At 24.6% G+C, this 20,935-nt stretch overlaps 1 protein-coding gene across 3 annotated transcripts in view; it reads left to right on the top strand.

Moving 5' to 3' along the window:
* mdy (diacylglycerol O-acyltransferase) overlaps positions 1-20,935 on the top strand; it is a 171,621-nt gene that overhangs the window by 19,643 nt on the left and 131,043 nt on the right. For all 3 annotated transcript variants that reach the window (XM_015321627.2, XM_015321625.2, XM_015321626.2), the window contains one exon: positions 8,085-8,213. In XM_015321627.2, coding sequence (XP_015177113.1) covers positions 8,085-8,213 — 129 coding nt within the window. The remainder of the gene's footprint in view (positions 1-8,084; positions 8,214-20,935) is intronic.

The following is a 20,935-nucleotide window of genomic DNA, read 5'->3' on the forward strand; positions in this document are numbered from 1 at the left end:
TTGCTTGTTTTGTTACTGTGTGTTGGGGTAAGGGGTTTCTTGGTATAACGGGTGCCACATAAGTAAACGATTGTTAAACCGTGTGTACAAAGAGAGAGAGAGGAAGAAATAGGAAAAAGAGGGTGTTGAGTGGGGATAGGGGTTAGGGGATTGGAGGGATGAGGAGGAGGGAATCGTTTCGTGTTCCAAAATGGCTATTTCGCCGAGCCATTTGCTTCGTGGAATTCCTATTGACGAAACAGACGCTCAAGTCCTCTCTGGCATCTTTTCAATCTTTCCAAATAAATGGAGAAAACCACTATGTGCCTTGCTTTTACAGTATGCTCGATTATTTTATACACTCTTCGTACATTTTCTTTTTTTTCTTTTTATCATCACTTTCATTATTGGTAATCACTATGAATGATCGTTGCTAATAAAATCATAGTTATTGTGTTGCAATAGGTTAATACTTTCTTTACTTATGATTCTAACCTCAATTATTGAACTTTATTTTTTGTATTTGAGTATTAATATTGGATATATTTATTTGTTTTGTTGTTTCTTTTTTTTCAGAACGAATAAATAATTTATTGTGAATGTGTCAATAAAATTGTATAATTTAATACTTAATTCATAGTTTTCATTTAATTGATTTACATATGGCCGTGCAACGAATGATATTTCGAGGTTAGGATACGTTGTGTGTGTTGTTTGTATATTCTAATAAATTTTGATAACTTATAGTAGAAAAATATCAAGTTTCTTTATCTCATTTTGTACTTGTTATTACAAATTTTTTAATTAAACATTCGATAGCCCGTTATTCTATGACACATGTTATTTTTTTTTCATTTATTAATGTTTTTTTATTCGTAAAATACGTTGTTAAAATTTGTTAACATATACTTTTCCGATATTTCTCATATTCAAGGTAGCAATTATTTCCGATCGTAATTTAAAAAAAAAACTTTTTATTTCCCCTCACCCTGTTCTCTACGCTCAACCCCCGTTCTGTTTATTTTTTCGCGATCATTAGAAAAAAAAAAATCGAAACAAATGAATATTAATCTCGGTGATGAAAAATAATTAAAAAAAAAAAAAAAATAAATAAATATAAAAAAAAGGAAATGGAGAGAGAGAGAGAGTAATGCGAGAATAAAATATGTGCAACAATGTTTCACTACTTTTGTTTTCAACGTTAAACAATATCTATATTTTTCCACGTTGTATTTTTTTTTCTTCTTCATCTTTTTTTTCTTTCTCTCGTTCAATAACAACGTTCGCAAAGTATCCCTTGTCGCGTTTCCCTTTCTCCTATTTTTTTTTTGGTTTTGTTAATACCCGTTGGACGATAAAACATATACGCGAAAAAGAAAAAAAAAAGATGAGAAAGAGAGAGAGAGAGAGAGAGAGAGAGAGAGAGAGAGAGAGAGAGAGTAAAAAAAATAAAAGCCTTCCAATGGGTAGTAGAGGGAATAGTAATGCAATCTCGTAGTATGCTTCCATAATTATATAAAAACATTGTTCGCCTGTTCTGTTGCCTCTCGGTTGAACGGTAGAAAAACGCAATTCGTTCTTTATTTCGTTTTCGTTCGGATCCATCGATATCATTCTATCGTATCCCGAAGCGTACAACGCTGAAAAGGTAGAAACAGGTATGGGAATAAAAGAGAAAGAATAAAGAGAATTAGAGGAATTTTTTCTTTCCTTTTTCTTTTTTTTTTTTTTTATTATTATTTTTTTTATTATTTTGTTTTCGTCCATTTTTTTTTGCTGTCTCTTGTTGTCACTCTTTGATAAAATGAATGACATTTCTATCATTTGACAGTTTCCATCAGAGTTGACAAGAATTCTTCTTCTGTTTTTATTTTTTATTATTTGTTATTATCTATTGAAAACAATCGAAAACAATCGAATAAAATTCTTGTATGATATTGTTAGAACAATTAATTTTAAGTAAACTTTTGTTATTGTTCAATTTGGCGCTAATCAATGAATCAATGCAATGTAGATGGCGCGTTGTATCTAGGGATATCTGGTAATTAATAAGCTTAGGCTGTAATACGAAAAGAGTGATTCCCCTTTGAGGTATGATAAAGTTTTAGATGCATAAGAATTATTTGTAATAGTGTTTCTAAATTATTAAAAAACCATTATGTTTTATAAACAATCACACGAAAAGCCTTCTAACAGATATCAATCAAATTATTTCATAATTAATGTACAACTTGAGATTATTAATGTCATCTAACTTTAAATATTTAATTAGATTTCATAAAATTCGAAATAAATTATTGAATATAATCGATACCATCAATCTAATAAAAATTTATTATCAATATAATCAATATTGAGTAAATAAACGAGCTGTAAAATATGTTTGAAGAAAAACAAACCATCTCTAAGCTCTTGTTCAAAGTTTCACTCTAGGGTCTTTTTTTTTTTTCTTTTATGTGTACTCTCCCAGCTTTTTTTTCCTATCCCCCAAATTTTTTCGTTTGTTTGTTAGAGAACATGTTTGTAATGCGATCCGACAGCAAAAAGCTGTCCGAGGAAGTTGTTCGAAGGAGTAGCAACAAGAAAACGGAACGGTGCTTGTCTGGAAGAAACGACTGGTATGTTTCAGCTTTGAGGAGCAAACAGTGGACAAGTTAGTTTGCGATCTTCTTGCGTTACATCTGAGGTTTGTTCGTCTTAAACATCTGGACCACACTACTAACAACTATCTTCATCATCATGACTATGATATTGATATCTTTTAACTAATGTTTCTATTCTAACTTTATGGTCAGATGAGAAACATTTCTATTAATAATCATTTGTCAATAAATTCAATTGAAATTTTTGAAATAAAATGAAATGAAAATTTACGAGATTATTTATACATCGATAAAGCATAACAAAAATTGTAATTAAATTTATAAATAATAATTTAAAAAAAAGCTAAACAGAAAATCTACTTTGTTTTCTTTTCTATTTTATTTATACGTATCAACCCAATGATTAGATTAAAAAAAAAAAGTTTATTAAAATAAAATACGAACATTTTGGAGGTTAGAAACAATATGGTGGCACATATGAAATTTAAAATACCTGGAAACAATTAGAACACATTAGAAAATAATTATAATACATAACAACAAATAGGTTAATATATTGATATAGTAAAGTTTTCATCTCAACTATTATAGGAAATAATTCGTTTGTGAAATGCATCTGCATTCTGTCACATAGCAAAGCAGCCTATCAGAAGTGTGAGATGGTTCTCTTCGTGTGTTGGCGGCGTACAACTCCCCGTTGGTTCTATTGTGGCTCTATTAATTACCACGATCTACCATAAATTCAGAATAATAGTCATGGCATATATAGTCGTTAGCGAGAGTATATATATATATACATATATATATATAGTATGAGAGAGAGAAAGATAGAAGGAAGGAAGGAAGGAAGGAGTATGGTCGAAGGACTACGAAGGTGGTTCGCCAATGTCGTCGAATACAGGTCTGCCAACCGTTGGTGTGGCATCGTTGAGAAGGAGCTATCGCAGATAATTATGAGACAGAGATAGAGAGAATATGTTACCTTATATATGCTATCCTTATATGATACCTAAACGTATCAGTACGTTACATATATAACCATATACTGTTTTATATAATGTATGTGACTTATGTATACTTGGTATGAGTTACTATGGGAATCCCAGTATGGCTATTGTGTTATTAATAATATTTACATATATGGTTTTTTATTTTAAATATTATATAAATTATTACATGACCATTGATACCTTTCAATAATTTTGACACGAATTTTTAGAATATTTTCAATTGTTTGTAGGTATTAATAGAATATATAAATATTTGGTTAGTAAGTAAATAGTTGAGGATTTTGTCGATAGGTGGCTTTTTAAAATTACCAATGATTTAATTGCCAACCCAACAATTTTGTATATGAATTAATATATTGGTTAGAATTTATATTATTGTTTATTTGATTAATAAATTTACCGTGTGTTAATTTAATTTATTTTAATTTAATATTTGAAAAGAAAAATTTTCTTTGATTTAATTAATTAAAAAGAAAAAGAAAAAAAAAGGTAGAAATAGGTTTAAGGATATATTTGGATTTGTGTCGTCGACACATTTATAAATTAACTTCTTCACATCTCACTCTTGTTTCTTGATGATCTTTACGGATAATACTGAGAGCCGAGGGGATTTCTAGTGTGCAGTTAGTGGCTTAGAAACCCTTCCAAGGTCGTTTACGATCGTATCGTCTTACGTGCTGGCGGTGCTCCTGCTAAGGCACCACCTGCCACAAGATCTACGTGGGATTATTCCTTACGTTGACACTAATGAAGAAACCTAATCAAGAAAGTTAATGCAAAAGGGTGACTTAAGGAACTTATGGTTTTCCTTTTTAATATCTTTGTCATTCTACTTTTTGTTCAACTTATTATCAATTTTAAATAAATTAAACATTTTATTTAATACTTATTAAAATTCAAAACAAATTAATATTTATATTTTTGTTTAAATAAATTATTGCTCTGATTAAATTTTAATAAATTTTAATAAAAATTAAAATAAATAATTATGTAATAAATTATTTAATTAATATATATTAAATTTTTTGTCAATATTTGACTTTATTAAACAATTAGTTTAATATTATAATAATATACTTATATCTATACTAGAAACCATTAATAACAAATTAATAGTTAATAATAAATATCTAATATATTATTGTTAGGATTTTTTTTTTTATTAAATTGGATAATAGGGATTATACAAAAATGACGTATGTAAGTAGCAAACCCTTTTAGCAATATACGAATGGTTGTTTTCCTACTTTTGTGGAATATTCAACCCTAGTTAAAGTTTTCGACGTGAAACCTCGTTGGCCAGCATCCCTTTTTACCTTACCCCTAATTCCTACTTTTCGTTCAACCTTCAACCCCTCCTCCTCCCCTAGAACCCTTCTTCCCTCTTTACTCTTTCTTTACGAGTACGTAGTACTATTACTCGCGAGTCAAGTTAATTAAGTACTTCATTTGGATGGAGCCACTTGGGCGTTATGGTCGCTAAAAAAAAGCACCTACCATTTTCATGTCAAGTATGTAGATATATACATATGTATATACGTATGTATATATGTATGTGTGTATGTATACATTTATGTACTTACGTATGTATGAATGTATACGTGTGTATGTAAATGTATTTGTGTGTTTTGAAAACCATATAGGTTATGTACATATGTATATGTAAGTAGATTTCACTTGCATACGTGCATATGCTTTGAATATGACTTTACGTTGGAAGAAAGGTCAAAGGGTTTTTCATTGAAACCAAGTAGGACGGTTGTTTGTTTGTTGTTTGTTTGTTTGTTTGTTGAGTTGGTAATAATGATTAATTTATTTTCTACATTGACACGTTATTTTATTAGTATAATGAGCACATGTTTAATTAAGAATGTATGCGTGTGGGAAATATAATTTGAATTATTTTGGGGTATGTAATAATTATATGGTAAAATTGTTTTATTGATTTTGGATATTTTTATGTTGGTTTTAATTGATGTATGAGTGTGTGTGTGTGTGTGTGTTTGTTGAGAATTGGTTGAGAATGTAAAATACTTTTTCTTTTATGTGAATAAGTATTTGAGAATGATTGGAATTGTTTTTTTTTTAATGGGATGATTTTTTTTTCTTAATATTACTTTATAAAGAAATATAATATTTTATGTCAAAGTAGAGTATACCATTTGAAAAAAATGATTAATATATGTTTTACCATGTCCCATACTAAAATAATTGAGAGAAAGAGCAAGTAGAAGATGTAAAAAAAAGAAAGAAAAGGAAAAAAACAGAAAATGTAAAACGTTAGACGATTTTTCCTTATTGCAGTAACACACATTCAAATTTTATATTACGACGCAAAAACGTTTCATCTCAAAAGAAGTACCAACGTTTTCTACGACAAATAAAAGAAATACAATAAAACAACGACGAAAAACAGAAAAAAAGAAATAAGGAAATGATAAATAAATAAAATACGATTTGTTCTCTTTAAATTGTTCTCATGGGATATAACCTCAAAATATATTTCACCGTATTATAACTTTTCTTTTTTTTCTTATTCTTATCTACACGTATTTATTATTATAGAAGTAAACTTATATTGTTGATATAACTTTTTAATTATTCATTTGAAAGTGTACGTTATTATTTTATTAATTTATTATTATTTTTATTGATAAAATGTTTAAGTAAAATTTTGTGTTAGATTATTGGGACACCTTGTATATGTTTAAGGGTAGTTACAAAATTTATTAAATCGTTCATATATTCGTGAATTAATTTAATAATTAATGACTATTATTTTTATTGATAAAATGTTTAAGTAAAATTTTGTGTTAGATTATTGGGACACCTTGTATATGTTTAAGGGTGGTTAAAAAGTTTATTAAATTGTTCATATATTCGTGGATTAATTTAAAAATTAATGGCTATGATTTTTATTTATAGAATGTTCAAGTAAAATTTGGCTATAAAATATTGGGACACCTTGTATATGTGGAAGGGTGGTTACAAAGTTTATTAAATCGTTAATATATTCGTTGATGAATAAATTAATGATTTTTGTTTAAATATATATATTTATATACTTATATATATATATATATAGGTTAGATTGAATACAGTAATTTTATAGGTTATGTTAAATACACTGATTTTTATATTTCGTTTGTCAAAATAAATGATATTCAATTGATTATTATAAAATATTGTTTCTGATATATTTAAAATGTTTAATTATATTCAATTAATAATGACACATGTAAATACAAATTTCTTTAATTATATTCTTGATAAAATTTGAGGTTATATTATATAAAAATTGTCAAAATAAATAATATTTAATTAATTATTATAAAATATTGTTTCTAAAAGATTTATAAAACATTTAATTATAATTAATTTATAATGACACATGTATAAATTTCTTGAATTATATTCATGACAAAATTTGAGGTTATATTATATAAAAATTGTCAAAATAAATAATATTCAATTGATTATTATAAAATATTGATTCTGATAGATTTAAAAAACATTTAATTATAATTAATTTATAATGACAATTGTATACATTTCTCGAATTATATTCATGACAAAATTTGAGGTTATATTATAAGAATATAATTAAAACATGAATGTACTTTATTCGGAGATTGTCAAAATAAATCAAATATACTTCAAAGAAAGCTTATTATGAAGATTTAGAAGATAAAGTAGTATAAAACTGTTTAAATTATAACAGACGAATATCTTCATCTTATATTTTATTGTAAATAAAATGAAAGATACGAAAGAAGAAGAAGAAGAAGAAGAAGAACAGGAGGAAGTGGGTGGGAGTGGGTTTGATAGTAGATGGTTTCTTTACGTTAGAATACATATACATACAAATATAGTAAGAATATCCTTTACAAGAAATAAAGGAAACTAAAGAATAAAAAAAAAAGAAAGACAGAAGAAGAAGAAGAAGAAAAAAAATGCAAACGTTTATTCGTGAAATGTTTTGCAACTTTAGAAACAGGATGCAAAAAAAAAAATCTAAACGATTGTCGTGTAATACGAAAAAGATCTTTTATTCATATAGTTCATCTTTATTTCTTTTTTTTTCTTTTTTAGTTTTATTTGACTCTTATGGTGTATCTTTCTATGGCAAATATCTTTTGTTCATATCTCGTTGTTGAATATAACGACTTACAACAAAGTTAGAAAAATTCTTTAAGAAAAGATGGAAAAATGTACGATTATTTTCTTTTATTTTATTCTTTTGTTTCTTGTTTTCTCTTTTTTTTTTTTCTACGAAGATTCCTTCATTTCTTTATACGTTATTCGTTTTTCATTTTCTAAGGTTAAGTTTTTTAGTTTTATTTTTGAATTTGATATTTCGGGTGAGTTACCTCATCTTCCTTTCATATTTTTTTTTTGTTTTCAAATGTTTTTCAAATGTTGTTCTTATTACTTTATTTTTTAGTTTGTGTGTATTATTTTATTTTATTTTTTTTTTTTGTAATTTTTGCAGATGTCACCGACCGAGAGACAGTTTATTTTCATGGAGCTCGGGTTTCGACAACTTTACAGGATTCGTCAACTGGGGCTTCCTTCTGCTTGGAATTGGTGGAATGCGTTTACTTCTTGAAAATTTTATCAAGTATGTGTTCCTTATGTGTATGATGTATTTTAATATTTAACTTATTTTCGATCAGATTATCTCCATCATTTTTTATTTCAATTGTCATGTTTTTGTTATAATAATAAAAAAAAACAAACAAAAAAATAACACACACACACAAACACACGTGCATACACAAATTTTCTATCTAATTTTTTATTATTTTTTAGTAGTATAGAATGTTGAATATTTTGAATCTGACAAAACATTGACAAAATTTTAATAAAATCTTCAAAAAAAGACTCTGATGCAACTCTGTGAAAATTCAAAGTTTAGATTTGTAGGATAATACGTTTGAGTATTTTGAATCTGACAAAACTTTGACAAAATTTTAATAAAATCTTTAAAAAATTCTGAAACAAACTTGACAAAACCTACAGTTTAAGGTTATGATCCTGTGAATGTGGTTGCATAATGAAATTTTGATTTAGTATTAATTTGAAACTTAACTATTGCATTTGAATCGAATATCAGGCAAAACTATAATTTAACCAATTTTTATCATAGATTTAATTCAATTACTTTATTAAGATATTTTTAATTAATGTCGCGAGAAGATTTGTTCGAAGAAAAATAATTTTTAGGTTAACCTAATTAAAGTGTAACTAAATTTGATTTCTTTTTTTCTACACTTTAAAAAAAAAAAAAAAACGTCAACAAATATTTTATTAGCAAATTACAAACTATACCGAATAACCTTTTGGAATATTGTTAATAATAATAATTATATATATATATATTAAATAATAATTTTTGTCATCAGATGTGTGAGATGTATCCTTGAAAACAGAGAATGAATTAGTTTCTTATAATTTTCGTTCGTATAATAAAAAAAATATTGATATTGTTCAATTATTATAATTTAAATGCAACATCACCTTTTATAATTCATAAAAGAAAAAAATATTGTTGATAAATTTTATAGCACAGACCAAAATTTCGTCATCAAGTTAAAAAAAAAGGGGGTTTAAAAAGGGACAAATAACGATCAAGTTAAAATTAGTATAAAATTTTCGTATTCATAAATCACAAATATGTGATGATGAAGATGATGATGATATAGTCAGATAAAAAGGGATTACCTATATGAAAAGGGATATAATTTTTTATCCGTCATTTTTTAAAAGGGTGTAAGAAAAAGACGAAGAGAGAATGGGTAAAGAAAAAAAGTCGTCTGATCGTAAACCTTCTCAAATTCTCGTTCGATCACTATGGTGACCGTAGGGTTCAGAATAAAGAAAAAAAAAACATATATATATGTATATAAGAAAAGAATAGGAAAGAAGGGTCAAAAAGGGAAGTTCGGAAGTAAAACATAAAACAGGATCTTTTATTGAGATTTGAGATAAGATGTCAACAAATTGCAAAACGATTTGTTATTGAATAATCGATACAAATATATACTGGGTGTAGTATTAAAATTGGTTCACTGGTGTTAGAGAAAAGTTGAATAATTGTTTAAAGAGTTGGCATATTATTTGTGACAAAAAAAAATATATATTTTAATATAATATAAAAATATAATAATATATAATACATATATTAATAATAAATAAATATAATAATAATAAATAATATGACAATATATAAAATAATCTCCGTAAACTAAATAATTTTTTGTCAAACAATTGGTTAATATTTTTGTGTAAGGAAATAAAATCTTGAATTTTAATTGGTGCATTATTATTATCATATTAAAGATATATTATTTAATTTAAAAAAATAAACATTGACCTTCGTATAATTTTTTTTAATTCTACCTTCACAAAAATTAATAAAGTTGGATAATTTTTTGAATTAAATTGTTTAAATTTGTTTAACACATTTGTTTCTATCATCAATAGTTTTAAAGTGGATCCTTTTAAATGTGACACCCTCTATATATATATAAAAAGGGATGGATTTGTCTCAGGACGATTATGTTAGACATTTTTCTTACGTCTGGTTATTTGATTGATGTGATTTCGATTAGATCAACTGTGTCATTTCTAATAGTCCGATAATAAGGGGGGGAGGTTTGCAATTTTTCTAGTCAACGACAAGGTCGTTAAATTCTTTTTTTTTTTTTTTTTATAGACGAGAACAATGAACTATGATAAAAATTTGTTTATGTAAAAGTTAATGAAACAAGTATTTTTTCTGTTATTTTATTTAATTTATGGTTAATGAACGTATAACGAACGTTTTACATTTTCGTTGTTTTTATAATAAAATTAAGAAAATATATTTGCAATATGATTATTATAATAAAAAAAAAATTAGACAAAAAAACAAATAAAAGTAAAATATATTAAAAGGTTTAATAATAATACGGTTTAATAATTTTCAATATTTTAACAATAATTTTAAATATATTGAGGTTTAATAATTTTAAATATTTTAAAAATAATTTTAAATATATTGAGGTTTAATAATTTTCAATATTTTAAAAATAATTTTAAATATATTGAGGTTTAATAATTTTAAATATTTTAAAAATATCTTTACTTTTTATTAATTCTAAATATTTTAAAAATATTTTTACGGTTTAATAATTTTCAATATTTTAAAAATAATTTTAAATATATTGAGGTTTAATAATTTTAAATATTTTAAAACTATTTTTACTGTTTATTAATTTTAAATATTTTAAAAATATTTTTACGGTTTAATAATTTAAAAAATAATATAAGATTTAATAATTGTAATATTTTAAAAATATTTTGTAAATATTTTGTAAATATTTTTACTGTTCGATAATTTTTAATATAATAAGGTTTAATAATGTTAAATATTTGCTTTTTAATTCGATGAACAATTATCTTAATAAATTAATTAATGATTATAAAAATATATAAAATTTAATAAATTATATATATATATATATATATCTAAAAAAAAAAACCTAACAAAAGAAACTTGTTAGACCTCTTAATCGAGCTTATAATTTGTTTATCAACTAGTCAAAGAAGCGAATCGTTAATTTATTTTTCTTTTTATTATTATTATTTTTTTTTTTTTGAATCCCCTTAACCATGAACTTTAAAGAAAACTTGTTTTCCTCAAAAATTACTCGTGGATGAGAGGAAGATAAAAAAAAAAAAAAAAAAAAAAAAAAACAAGTCTTGTTAAAAATTAATTTATGACTACAGTCCAGACGTAAAATAAGAAAGAAAGAGATAGAGATAGATAGAGTATTATAATGAACGTTAGTTGTCCTTGAAGTAAAAATTAAGAGAATATCTTTTGCGAGATGCTTCTTATACCCAAAAGACAAGAAAAGAAAAACGTACAACAAGAAAAATCTTAAGAAGAAAAAGATTTTTACAAGGCGTCAAGGTGAAATCTTCCCACCCCATATCCCACCCACTCTTACCTCCCACTCTTACTATACACCTCTATCTTTCTTCTTTCCTTACTCTATCTCTCTCTTTCTACTTTTTTTCTCTCTTTCAACCTTTTTATTCCACTTCTCGTTCTTCTTCTCAAGGTTGAAAGGAAGGTAGGGGTTAGGGTCTTAGGTGTTAGCCTCGACCCATGAATAATTTCAACGAGATTTTTATCGTCGTTGTAAACTCTCTTCTACGAAGCCTCCCCCGTTCACTGGCCGCCACCACCACCACCATTCACCATCACCACCACCATCACTATCACCAAGAAAACGTTAGGTCTTGTAACAGAAATTTATCACGCTCGTTAAGCGTGGAAAAACTTTGGAAGGGAAGTTTTGCGACGTAATTGCTTGGTCGGCAAACGTTTTCTTGAGCTACTTTCTACCCCCTCTCCTCCCCTCTTCTCCTCCTCCTCCTCCTCACTTCTCCCACCTCTTTCTCTTCTCCCCACCCACTTCTTCCCACCCCAATCTTAATCTCACTTGTTTTTTTTTTTGCTGTTGCTTCTGCTAGATTTTTCCAATTTAACTAAATAACATCCTTTTTCTAATATTCATGTATAAATTATTTATATTTATATATAGGAAATATTTTATTTAATAATTAATATAATAATTATTAAAATAAGTTTATAATATAACAATTGTTTGTTATATTTTATTATATGTTTATGTGTTTTTTTTTTAGCCATCTGTCGGTAAAATAATTTTTATTCGAGTCAATACAATGTTTGAATATTTAATATGTAAAGTTGTTAATAATAAAATAAATTATTGGGCAATATTTTTTTTTTTTAATTAAATTTTATACAGTATTGATAAATTGTTTTTGTTTAGATGATAATAATAATTTAAATATTATATATTAAAAAAAAGTTTGCAGTAATTTTAGTAAAATCTACTTTACCGACAGAAACGGTTGTTGATTATTAAAAATATCAGTGCACGTGAATGTTTCAACTTTTTAATATCAAAAAAAGCTTAGTTCGATATTAGAATTGCCATACAAAAATATGACGTAATATTATTAACATTATAGAAAGTGTACAAAAAACTCCTTTTCTCAAATAAATTTTTAATAAAGTGTATTTTAATTAATCATATAAAACATAACCTATCTAATTAATCATCGAATAATTGATGTTTTATAAAACATTTGTTCGTTTATATTTTACTCTTAACATACATATTGGAAATATTTTCTACGTAAAATAACTTGAACACCGTTTATATATTTGGTATAGATTCATATGCCATTTTTTTGTTCGTTAATACCTATGAGCTATGGCTAAATTCCGTAGAATACACAGAGCCATGTTTAATCTGTATGAACGAGTTTTATTTTTCAAAATGTCGTCGAATTCTTTTCGAAGAGCGTGACGAGGGGTTGGGGAGGGGGGGGGGAGGGTTGTAGTAGAGAAGAGAGGGAAGGAAATTGTAGTTGCAAATAAAATGACATGAAATATTCGATGTTACACTTTTACCCATATGACGTTTCGGTGTTCATGGTGTTATCACAATTTTATTTGTAATATACATCCAAATTTGATTATATTGATTTATAGACATATAAGATAAATATATATATATATTATAAATAAACAAAATAAAATCATATATTTATTATATATATATATATATATATATATATATATATATATATATATATATTTATTTATTTATATATAAATGAATTGAATGAGATTTATTTTAATTATTTATTATATTAGAAATGTATTATATTATTTTTATATAGTGATAAAGGTTTTAAGTTCTTAACTCGATAAGATTTTACTAGGAGGAATATCTAGGGATATTCTGGAATACCAATCAGGATGGATCAACGCGTAACGTTCAAGTTTAGATTACATCAGTTATCTTCCTAATACCAGCTTGTAAAATTAATTATCATTCGAAATTAATTTACATTGCGAATTAATTAATCTTTTATGTTCCTTACATCAATTATTATTATCTTAACTCACAATCAATCATTTTATTAAATTCTTTGTAAGACTGATATTATCGAAATTAAATTAATTCATGAAATATTTTTTAATTATAATTACATGTAATTTTAAATGTTTCTTATTAAAAATATGATAAGATTAATAATAAAAATTATCAGTTTAATAATAATAATAATAATAATAATAATAATAATAATAATATTAAAATCATTTCATGTTTCAAATGAATTCACTGATTTACTGTTCGAATTAATAATTTTAATAATTTTTAATAATTTAATCTCATGTTTTAAATGAATTTATTGATTTACTGTTTGAATTAATAATTTTAACAATTTTTAATTATTGGCATAGTTAATTTTACTATTGTCACAAGGGGTGAATTTTTTTATTATTTAAAACTATAGTTATTCTTAGTTAAAAATTTATTAACACTCTTCATGAGTTTTAAAAAAAATATTATTTAATAATTTATTATAATACTTATTTACTATTTTAATATAAAGATAAAAATAACTTTTATATATATAATATACATAAAGAATAAATATATGTATATAAAAAAGAAAATAATGACCTAGTTTGTTAATAAAGGGTTTATTAATATCAATTTTAAACAAATTAAACAACTTTTCAACCCTTTAAAAAAATTACACAATTATCTTTGTACAAATAATTTCAAATATATCATAATACTATAATTTTTTCAATTATTAATAAACATGATTAAACAAAATACGATAAAAAATTAATTGATAAAATAATTAAAACGTAATAATACCAATAACAACAATTACTTATCAATTTTATACGAAAAATATCAAAATTATTTGATAAAATAATTGAAAACAAGTCAAACCAATAAGAAAAATGACTCAATCAATTTTATACGAGAAATAAGGAAAAAAAGAAAAAGAACAATCAAATTTATTATTTGGGGGGATGTAAGAATTAACGATATATGATTTAAAAAAAAGAAAAAAAAATATCTTAAGAGAATAAAAGTACTAGTCGAAGATTTGAAAGTGCATAAATTATGACTACATCGGGGAACCTTTCACAAAGTTTCGTAGCAAAAGTAGACGAGTAAGACAGAGACGAGAGGAAATGGTACTAGCAAGGGATGGAAAGAAAAAAAAAAGGAAAAAAAAAAGAAAAAATTAAAAAGAGGCTGAGAAAGGGTAAAAGAAAGAGATAGGGAGAGAGAGAGAGAGAGGGATAGAAAGAAAGAAGTTGGGAAGGGGTTGGTAGAGGGGTGAAAGAAGACTCGATAGCCATTTCTTTTTCTTTTTTTTCTTTTTTTCTTTCTCACTTCAGTCCTCCCTTCTTGTCCTTAGACTTTTATCGATGTTACGAGATTCTTTTCCAAGGTAGCTCGATTAATTGAGACCTCGTTTTATCTTCTTTTTTTTTTTTTTTTTTTAATCTTTTTTTCTTTCCCTTTTTTATTTCTTCACTTACCCCCCCCCCCACCCCTGTTCATCTTTTCTCCTACCAACACTCTCTTTCTTTTTCTCTTTTTGTTTGTTTGTTTGTTTGTTTTTTTTTGCTTTCTTTATAGATTAATTTTTAGCATAGTCATTATTTTGATTTATGATTAGAAAAATTGTTCTAATCTAAGGATTAGTGTGCAAGTTGTTAAATATATATTATTTTATTTATAAATATTGCATTTAAATATTTGTATATTAAATAACGTTTCATTTAATATGCATTATTAATTTAGAAATTATTTTATAATTATAATTATATATTATAATTAAAATATTATTGTATATATTATAAATAAATTAAAAATGTTTTTATTCGTGTTAAATGTGCCCATTTTTTATTTGGTGGTCACCGGTGACCCCCTTTCATTTAATGCATTTTATGCATTTTATGCATTTTGTGTATTATTATTATATTTTTTGTTAAAAATTAACAAATTTAGTGTGACCCCCATTCAACACGTTATATAACGTGTAATATATAAATAAAAAAATATTAATATATATTATATATAGGGTGTCCCTAAATTTAATTGTCAATAACTCAACTTTAGTTTATTAGTTATAACATATAATATATAAACAAACAAAAATTATACAATATCATACACAAATTACCAACAATTAATTAATTCATCAATAATACAAACATTACTTTATAAAGTAAAAAATACTAATATTTAAATTTACTTTAATATGAAAATAAATGAAAATATTTTAAAAATACTACAAATACAAAAACATGAATTTATAATCGTTATAAACATTAATTCACAACAATAATACAAACATTAGTTTCAAATTGTCTATTAAAATTGTTATAAAAATAACTATTTAATTTTTAATGCAATTATAATATTATATAAATATTATTTTATTTAAATTAAAATTTACTTATAATATTATAATACTAAAATGTCAATTAAATCATTTTCCCTTTTATACCACTAACAATAAGAGATACTTTACATTTCAATTAACGTTTCTATTTATCCCATTTCTAACCCCTTTCCCTCTCACCCCCATACTGCCACCCAACTTATCCCCTTACCATTTCCCCTTCTAAACATTACTTAGAGTCGGGATTCATAGAACATAGAACATGGAACGAACGAACGAACGTTTGTTTTCGACTAACGACACCGTGGACGGGCACTTGCCTTAATCGACCACAGCATTTTGCTGTGCTATGCGAAGTTAGTATGTCCGAATGTATTTTCAACGATGCTTTCTCTATGTCTGTCTATCTATCTGTCTGTCTGTCCGAATGTCTGTCCGACTCTGTCCGTATTTATGTATGTATATCTGTATTCCTCTTGAACTCGCATAAGCACTGAGTTTATCTCGTTTGTATTAATAATAGCAACTTCTACATATACATATTCAATCATACAGTTTAATATCGTTTTACGTTTAATATATTAAATTTCCTAGTTATTTATAATTATTAAATTATATTATTTGACAAATTATAATTTTGTTAAATAATAAATTTTATTTTCTATTTTTGTAATATATAATTATTTGTTATATATGTAGAATGCACCGACTACGCATTGCTGTGGCTTTGTTATACAATGTTGATTTTTAATGTAATTCTAAACTATTTAATACAGTCAAATTAATATTCATGAATATTTTCTGCGAATTTAAATTAAGCATAAAACGACATAAATTTTTAATATATATATATATAAATAATAACATACGAAATAATATCAAAATTGGAATGAAATACATAAAATAATAATACATGAAAAAATATAAAAAGTAAGGTTAGTTATTTCATACATAAATCTGAAAAAAATCGTGAAATAATTGAATTGTAATACAGCGCCATCTATTGAAATCTTACAGTACCTAAAGACCTAGATAACCTATAAATAATAAATCCTTAAAATAACAATAAAAATTCATAAATAAATATTATAAAAACTATCCTGTATTCTAAGTTGAAAAAAATCACACAAAATAAACAAAAAATTCATTAAATTCTGTATTTTTGGAGTCTTAGGAAACTAACAATGTGATACTGAATTTTTATATTTAAAGATAGGGTAAACTGTAAATGTTCAAAATTCAGAGAATGTCTGTACATTGATTATTTATAATATGGTATACTAATTTATTTATTTCTTCATATTTTTCATCCTAAACATACTATATATTAATAGTTATGAAAGTAAAAATTTGAATAAATCTAGTGGTGTATGATTTTTACAGACACTCACTGTATAAATGAATTAAAATTGTTTTATTTTTTATATATGATAATTCGAATTTTTAAACATATTATATATAATTAGTTGACAAAGCAAAAATTGTTATAAATTTAACTGTATACGATTTTAACAGACACTCACTGTATAAATGAATTAAAATTGATTTATTTTTTATATATGATAATTCGAATTTTTAAACATATTATATATAATTAGTTGACAAAGCAAAAATTGTAATAAATTTAACTGTATACGATTTTAACAGACACTCACTGTATAAATGAATTAAAATTGATTTATTTTTTATATATAATAATACTAGTTTTTAAACATATTATATATTTATAATTATCAACACAAAAATTGCAATATTTAACGGTGTACAATTTTAACAGACACTTACTGTATAAATGAATTAAAATTGATTTATTTTTTATATATGATAATTCAAGTTTTTACTTTGCAAAAGTATATTTCTTTTGTTTTTGTCTTTTCTTCTTCTTCTTCTTTTATCTACTTCAGAGAATTTTATCTTTTTCTTTTTTCTTCTTCTTTTAATTCTTCGTTGTTGGTAGACGTGAAATTGAAGGATTTTTATCATGACGCGGTGTATTTAACGAACTTCGGCCAATGAAGAACGAGCATGGATTTAACGGGGCTGATGCTAGGATCAACAAGGCTATTCAGGATGGATCAAAAATTTAATATCTTTTCTGTTCGCGCCTTTAAGTGAGAACTTTCGATGAGTAACGATATCTACTACTATGATTTTTTTTTATTTCTGTGTACTTTTTCAAGTATACTTTTCTTTTTTAATTATTGTTTCGAATGAAATAATTCTTATTAAAACAAAACAAAACAAAACAAAACAAAACAAAACAAAACAAAATAGAAACAAAAACAAACTTAATCTAATTAATTGTAACAATATTTTTTAATTAAAAGAAAAAAAAGCACAATCAAATTTTAAAACCAAAATTATTTCAATAAACAAAATAATTATAATATTATTAATAATAATAATATTTCGCAATAAATTCACCTTCATTTAATTTTTATTTTTACTCGTAAAATATATCGATAAAATTTATCACAAAATAAATCACGTTATAAATTCTTCATCTTATTAATATAAATTTTTATAATGTAAACAAGAATTAATATAAATATATATATATATATAGATCAGAAGTATTCGATGTAATTTTTAATATGAAAAAAATCTTACACACACATAGATATCTATATATCTATATCTATATATATATATATATATATATATATACGGTATGGAAGAAAATTCAATTAAATTTTTTTTTGTTTTCTCATTCAACCTTACGATCAAAAAGAAAAAATGCAAAAAGACTGTAAGGAAATGAAAAATGGAAGGGAGAAAAGAGAGGGAAGGGTAGGGGGAAAAATGTAATATCAAAATTTATAGAATTTTAGGTTCGAAAATTATTCATTGTAAATGATCGAGTATAGTATTATTGTATATTATACATTATAACTAAAAATAAATGAATCATATATATATATATACATAGATAAATATGAATTATGATATTTTGGAGGTTATGTCGAACAATCCTATTATAATGCGTGTAATGAAATGACGATACCAACGATGTAATTTCGATTATTCGTTTTGATCGATATTAAAACCGATATGGGTGGCAGAAGGAAGGGTGGAAGGGTGTGGGTAATGAAGGGTAGGGAGGAGGAGGGGAAAGCATAGTTCGACGTACAATCAATCACGAACAACAACGTACGTTTGACAAATAAGTATTTGCGAATATAATATGAAATTATATTGATTGACGTTTGACAAATTCAATTGATTAAAATAGCATCATTGACTTTTGTAAACCATACTCTTATGGTTTTCTCATCAGCTGGGTTTTTTCTTTTTCTTTTCTTTTTTTTTTTTTTCTTTCATTATTTGTATACTAAGATATAACGAGAATTTATTGAATAATTCCAACTTCGTTAAAACACGATCCATTATTTCATTCATTACAAGTTTCATTTATTATTTTACATATTCGGATTATCAAATGATTATTATTTTAATGTATTACATTATTAATTTTATTTTTTTCCTTTTGCATTATATTCAAAATAAATTATCGCGTATTTTTATTACATAATATAACTTATAATTATTATAAATGAATATTGAGTTGTGGAAAATAAATGATTTTAGATAATGTCGATAGGTGGCCTTTTAAAATCAGCAATGACTTAGTTGCTAACTTAATATATTATAATTAGATAAAATGAACAACAAAAATATCTAATTTTTAATTCATACTTTTTTTACTCTTTTTATATAATTAATTAATATTTATTTAAAAATAATATATCAAGTATAAAACGTCTGATAAAACTTAATATTAATCATTTGAAAGCAGACAATTCATATGACGTGATATTATAATTATTAAATATAAATTTGTTTTTTTTTTTTAAATTTGATTAATTTATTATATGACAAAACATTAATTTAAACAACGACCATTTTTTTATGGGGAAGTTAAAGGACCGATTTTTAAAAAATTATGTTTACTTTTTTCTTTTTATTTCTTTTTTGGTTGTTTTATTGTTTCTTTGTTTCTTTCTTTCGATAAACAATTTTCAATTATCGTAAACTGCATCAACGTGACTGATTGCATTTGCCACGAAATAGCAAACTCAATGCCAGCCGATTGACGTACCAATAAATATTCCTCTCTCTCTTTCTCTTTCTCTTTTTTTTCCCTCTTTTTTTTGTTCAACCCACTTAAAATACTTTAATTGTTTTCAACGTAAGCCTCGTTTATCATCGTTAGTCCAAACTCTCGAATCAAAGCTATCGTTGTATCGTTGTAAATTAATATGTAAGTTTTATTTTTTTATTGTAAAAATTGTGATTAAAATAAAAAAAATAGAAATAAAAAGAAATAAAAAATTAGAATAATTATTAAGAGAAAAATTAATTACTCAATACTCAATACTCAATACTCAATACTCAGTGCTTAATACTCAATACTTGGTAATCATTACTCATACTCAATACTCATTAGATATTATTCAATACTGATTACTAAATGCTTATTTAATACTTAATACTTATTACTCATTACTTATTAGTAAATACTTATCATTCAATACTCAATACTTATTACTCATTACTTATTATATTATTAAATACTCATTTCTCAATACTCATTATTCAATATTCAATACTGATTACTCATTACTTATTATATTATTAAATACTCATTACTCAATACTCATTATTCAATATTCAATACTGATTACTCAATACTTATCATTCAATACCTAATACTTATTACTTATTACTGATTACATATTACTCAATACTCATTACTCATTATTCAATACTTTTAATTCAATACTTAGTACTTATTACTCATTACTCATTATTCCACAATACTGATTATTCAATACTTAATACTTATTACTTATTACTGATTACTCATTACTCATTATTGAATACCCACTGCTTAATACTCATTACTAATTATTCAATACTTATCATTCAATACTTAGTACTTATTACTCATTACTCATTATTCCACAATACTGATTATTCAATACTTAATACTTATTACTTATTACTGATTACTCATTACTCATTATTGAA

This window comes from Polistes dominula, unplaced genomic scaffold (genome assembly GCF_049000335.1).
Source record: "Polistes dominula isolate Pdom_NZ unplaced genomic scaffold, Pdom_raw_medaka contig_32, whole genome shotgun sequence".
In the NCBI taxonomy this organism is placed as follows: domain Eukaryota; kingdom Metazoa; phylum Arthropoda; class Insecta; order Hymenoptera; family Vespidae; genus Polistes; species Polistes dominula.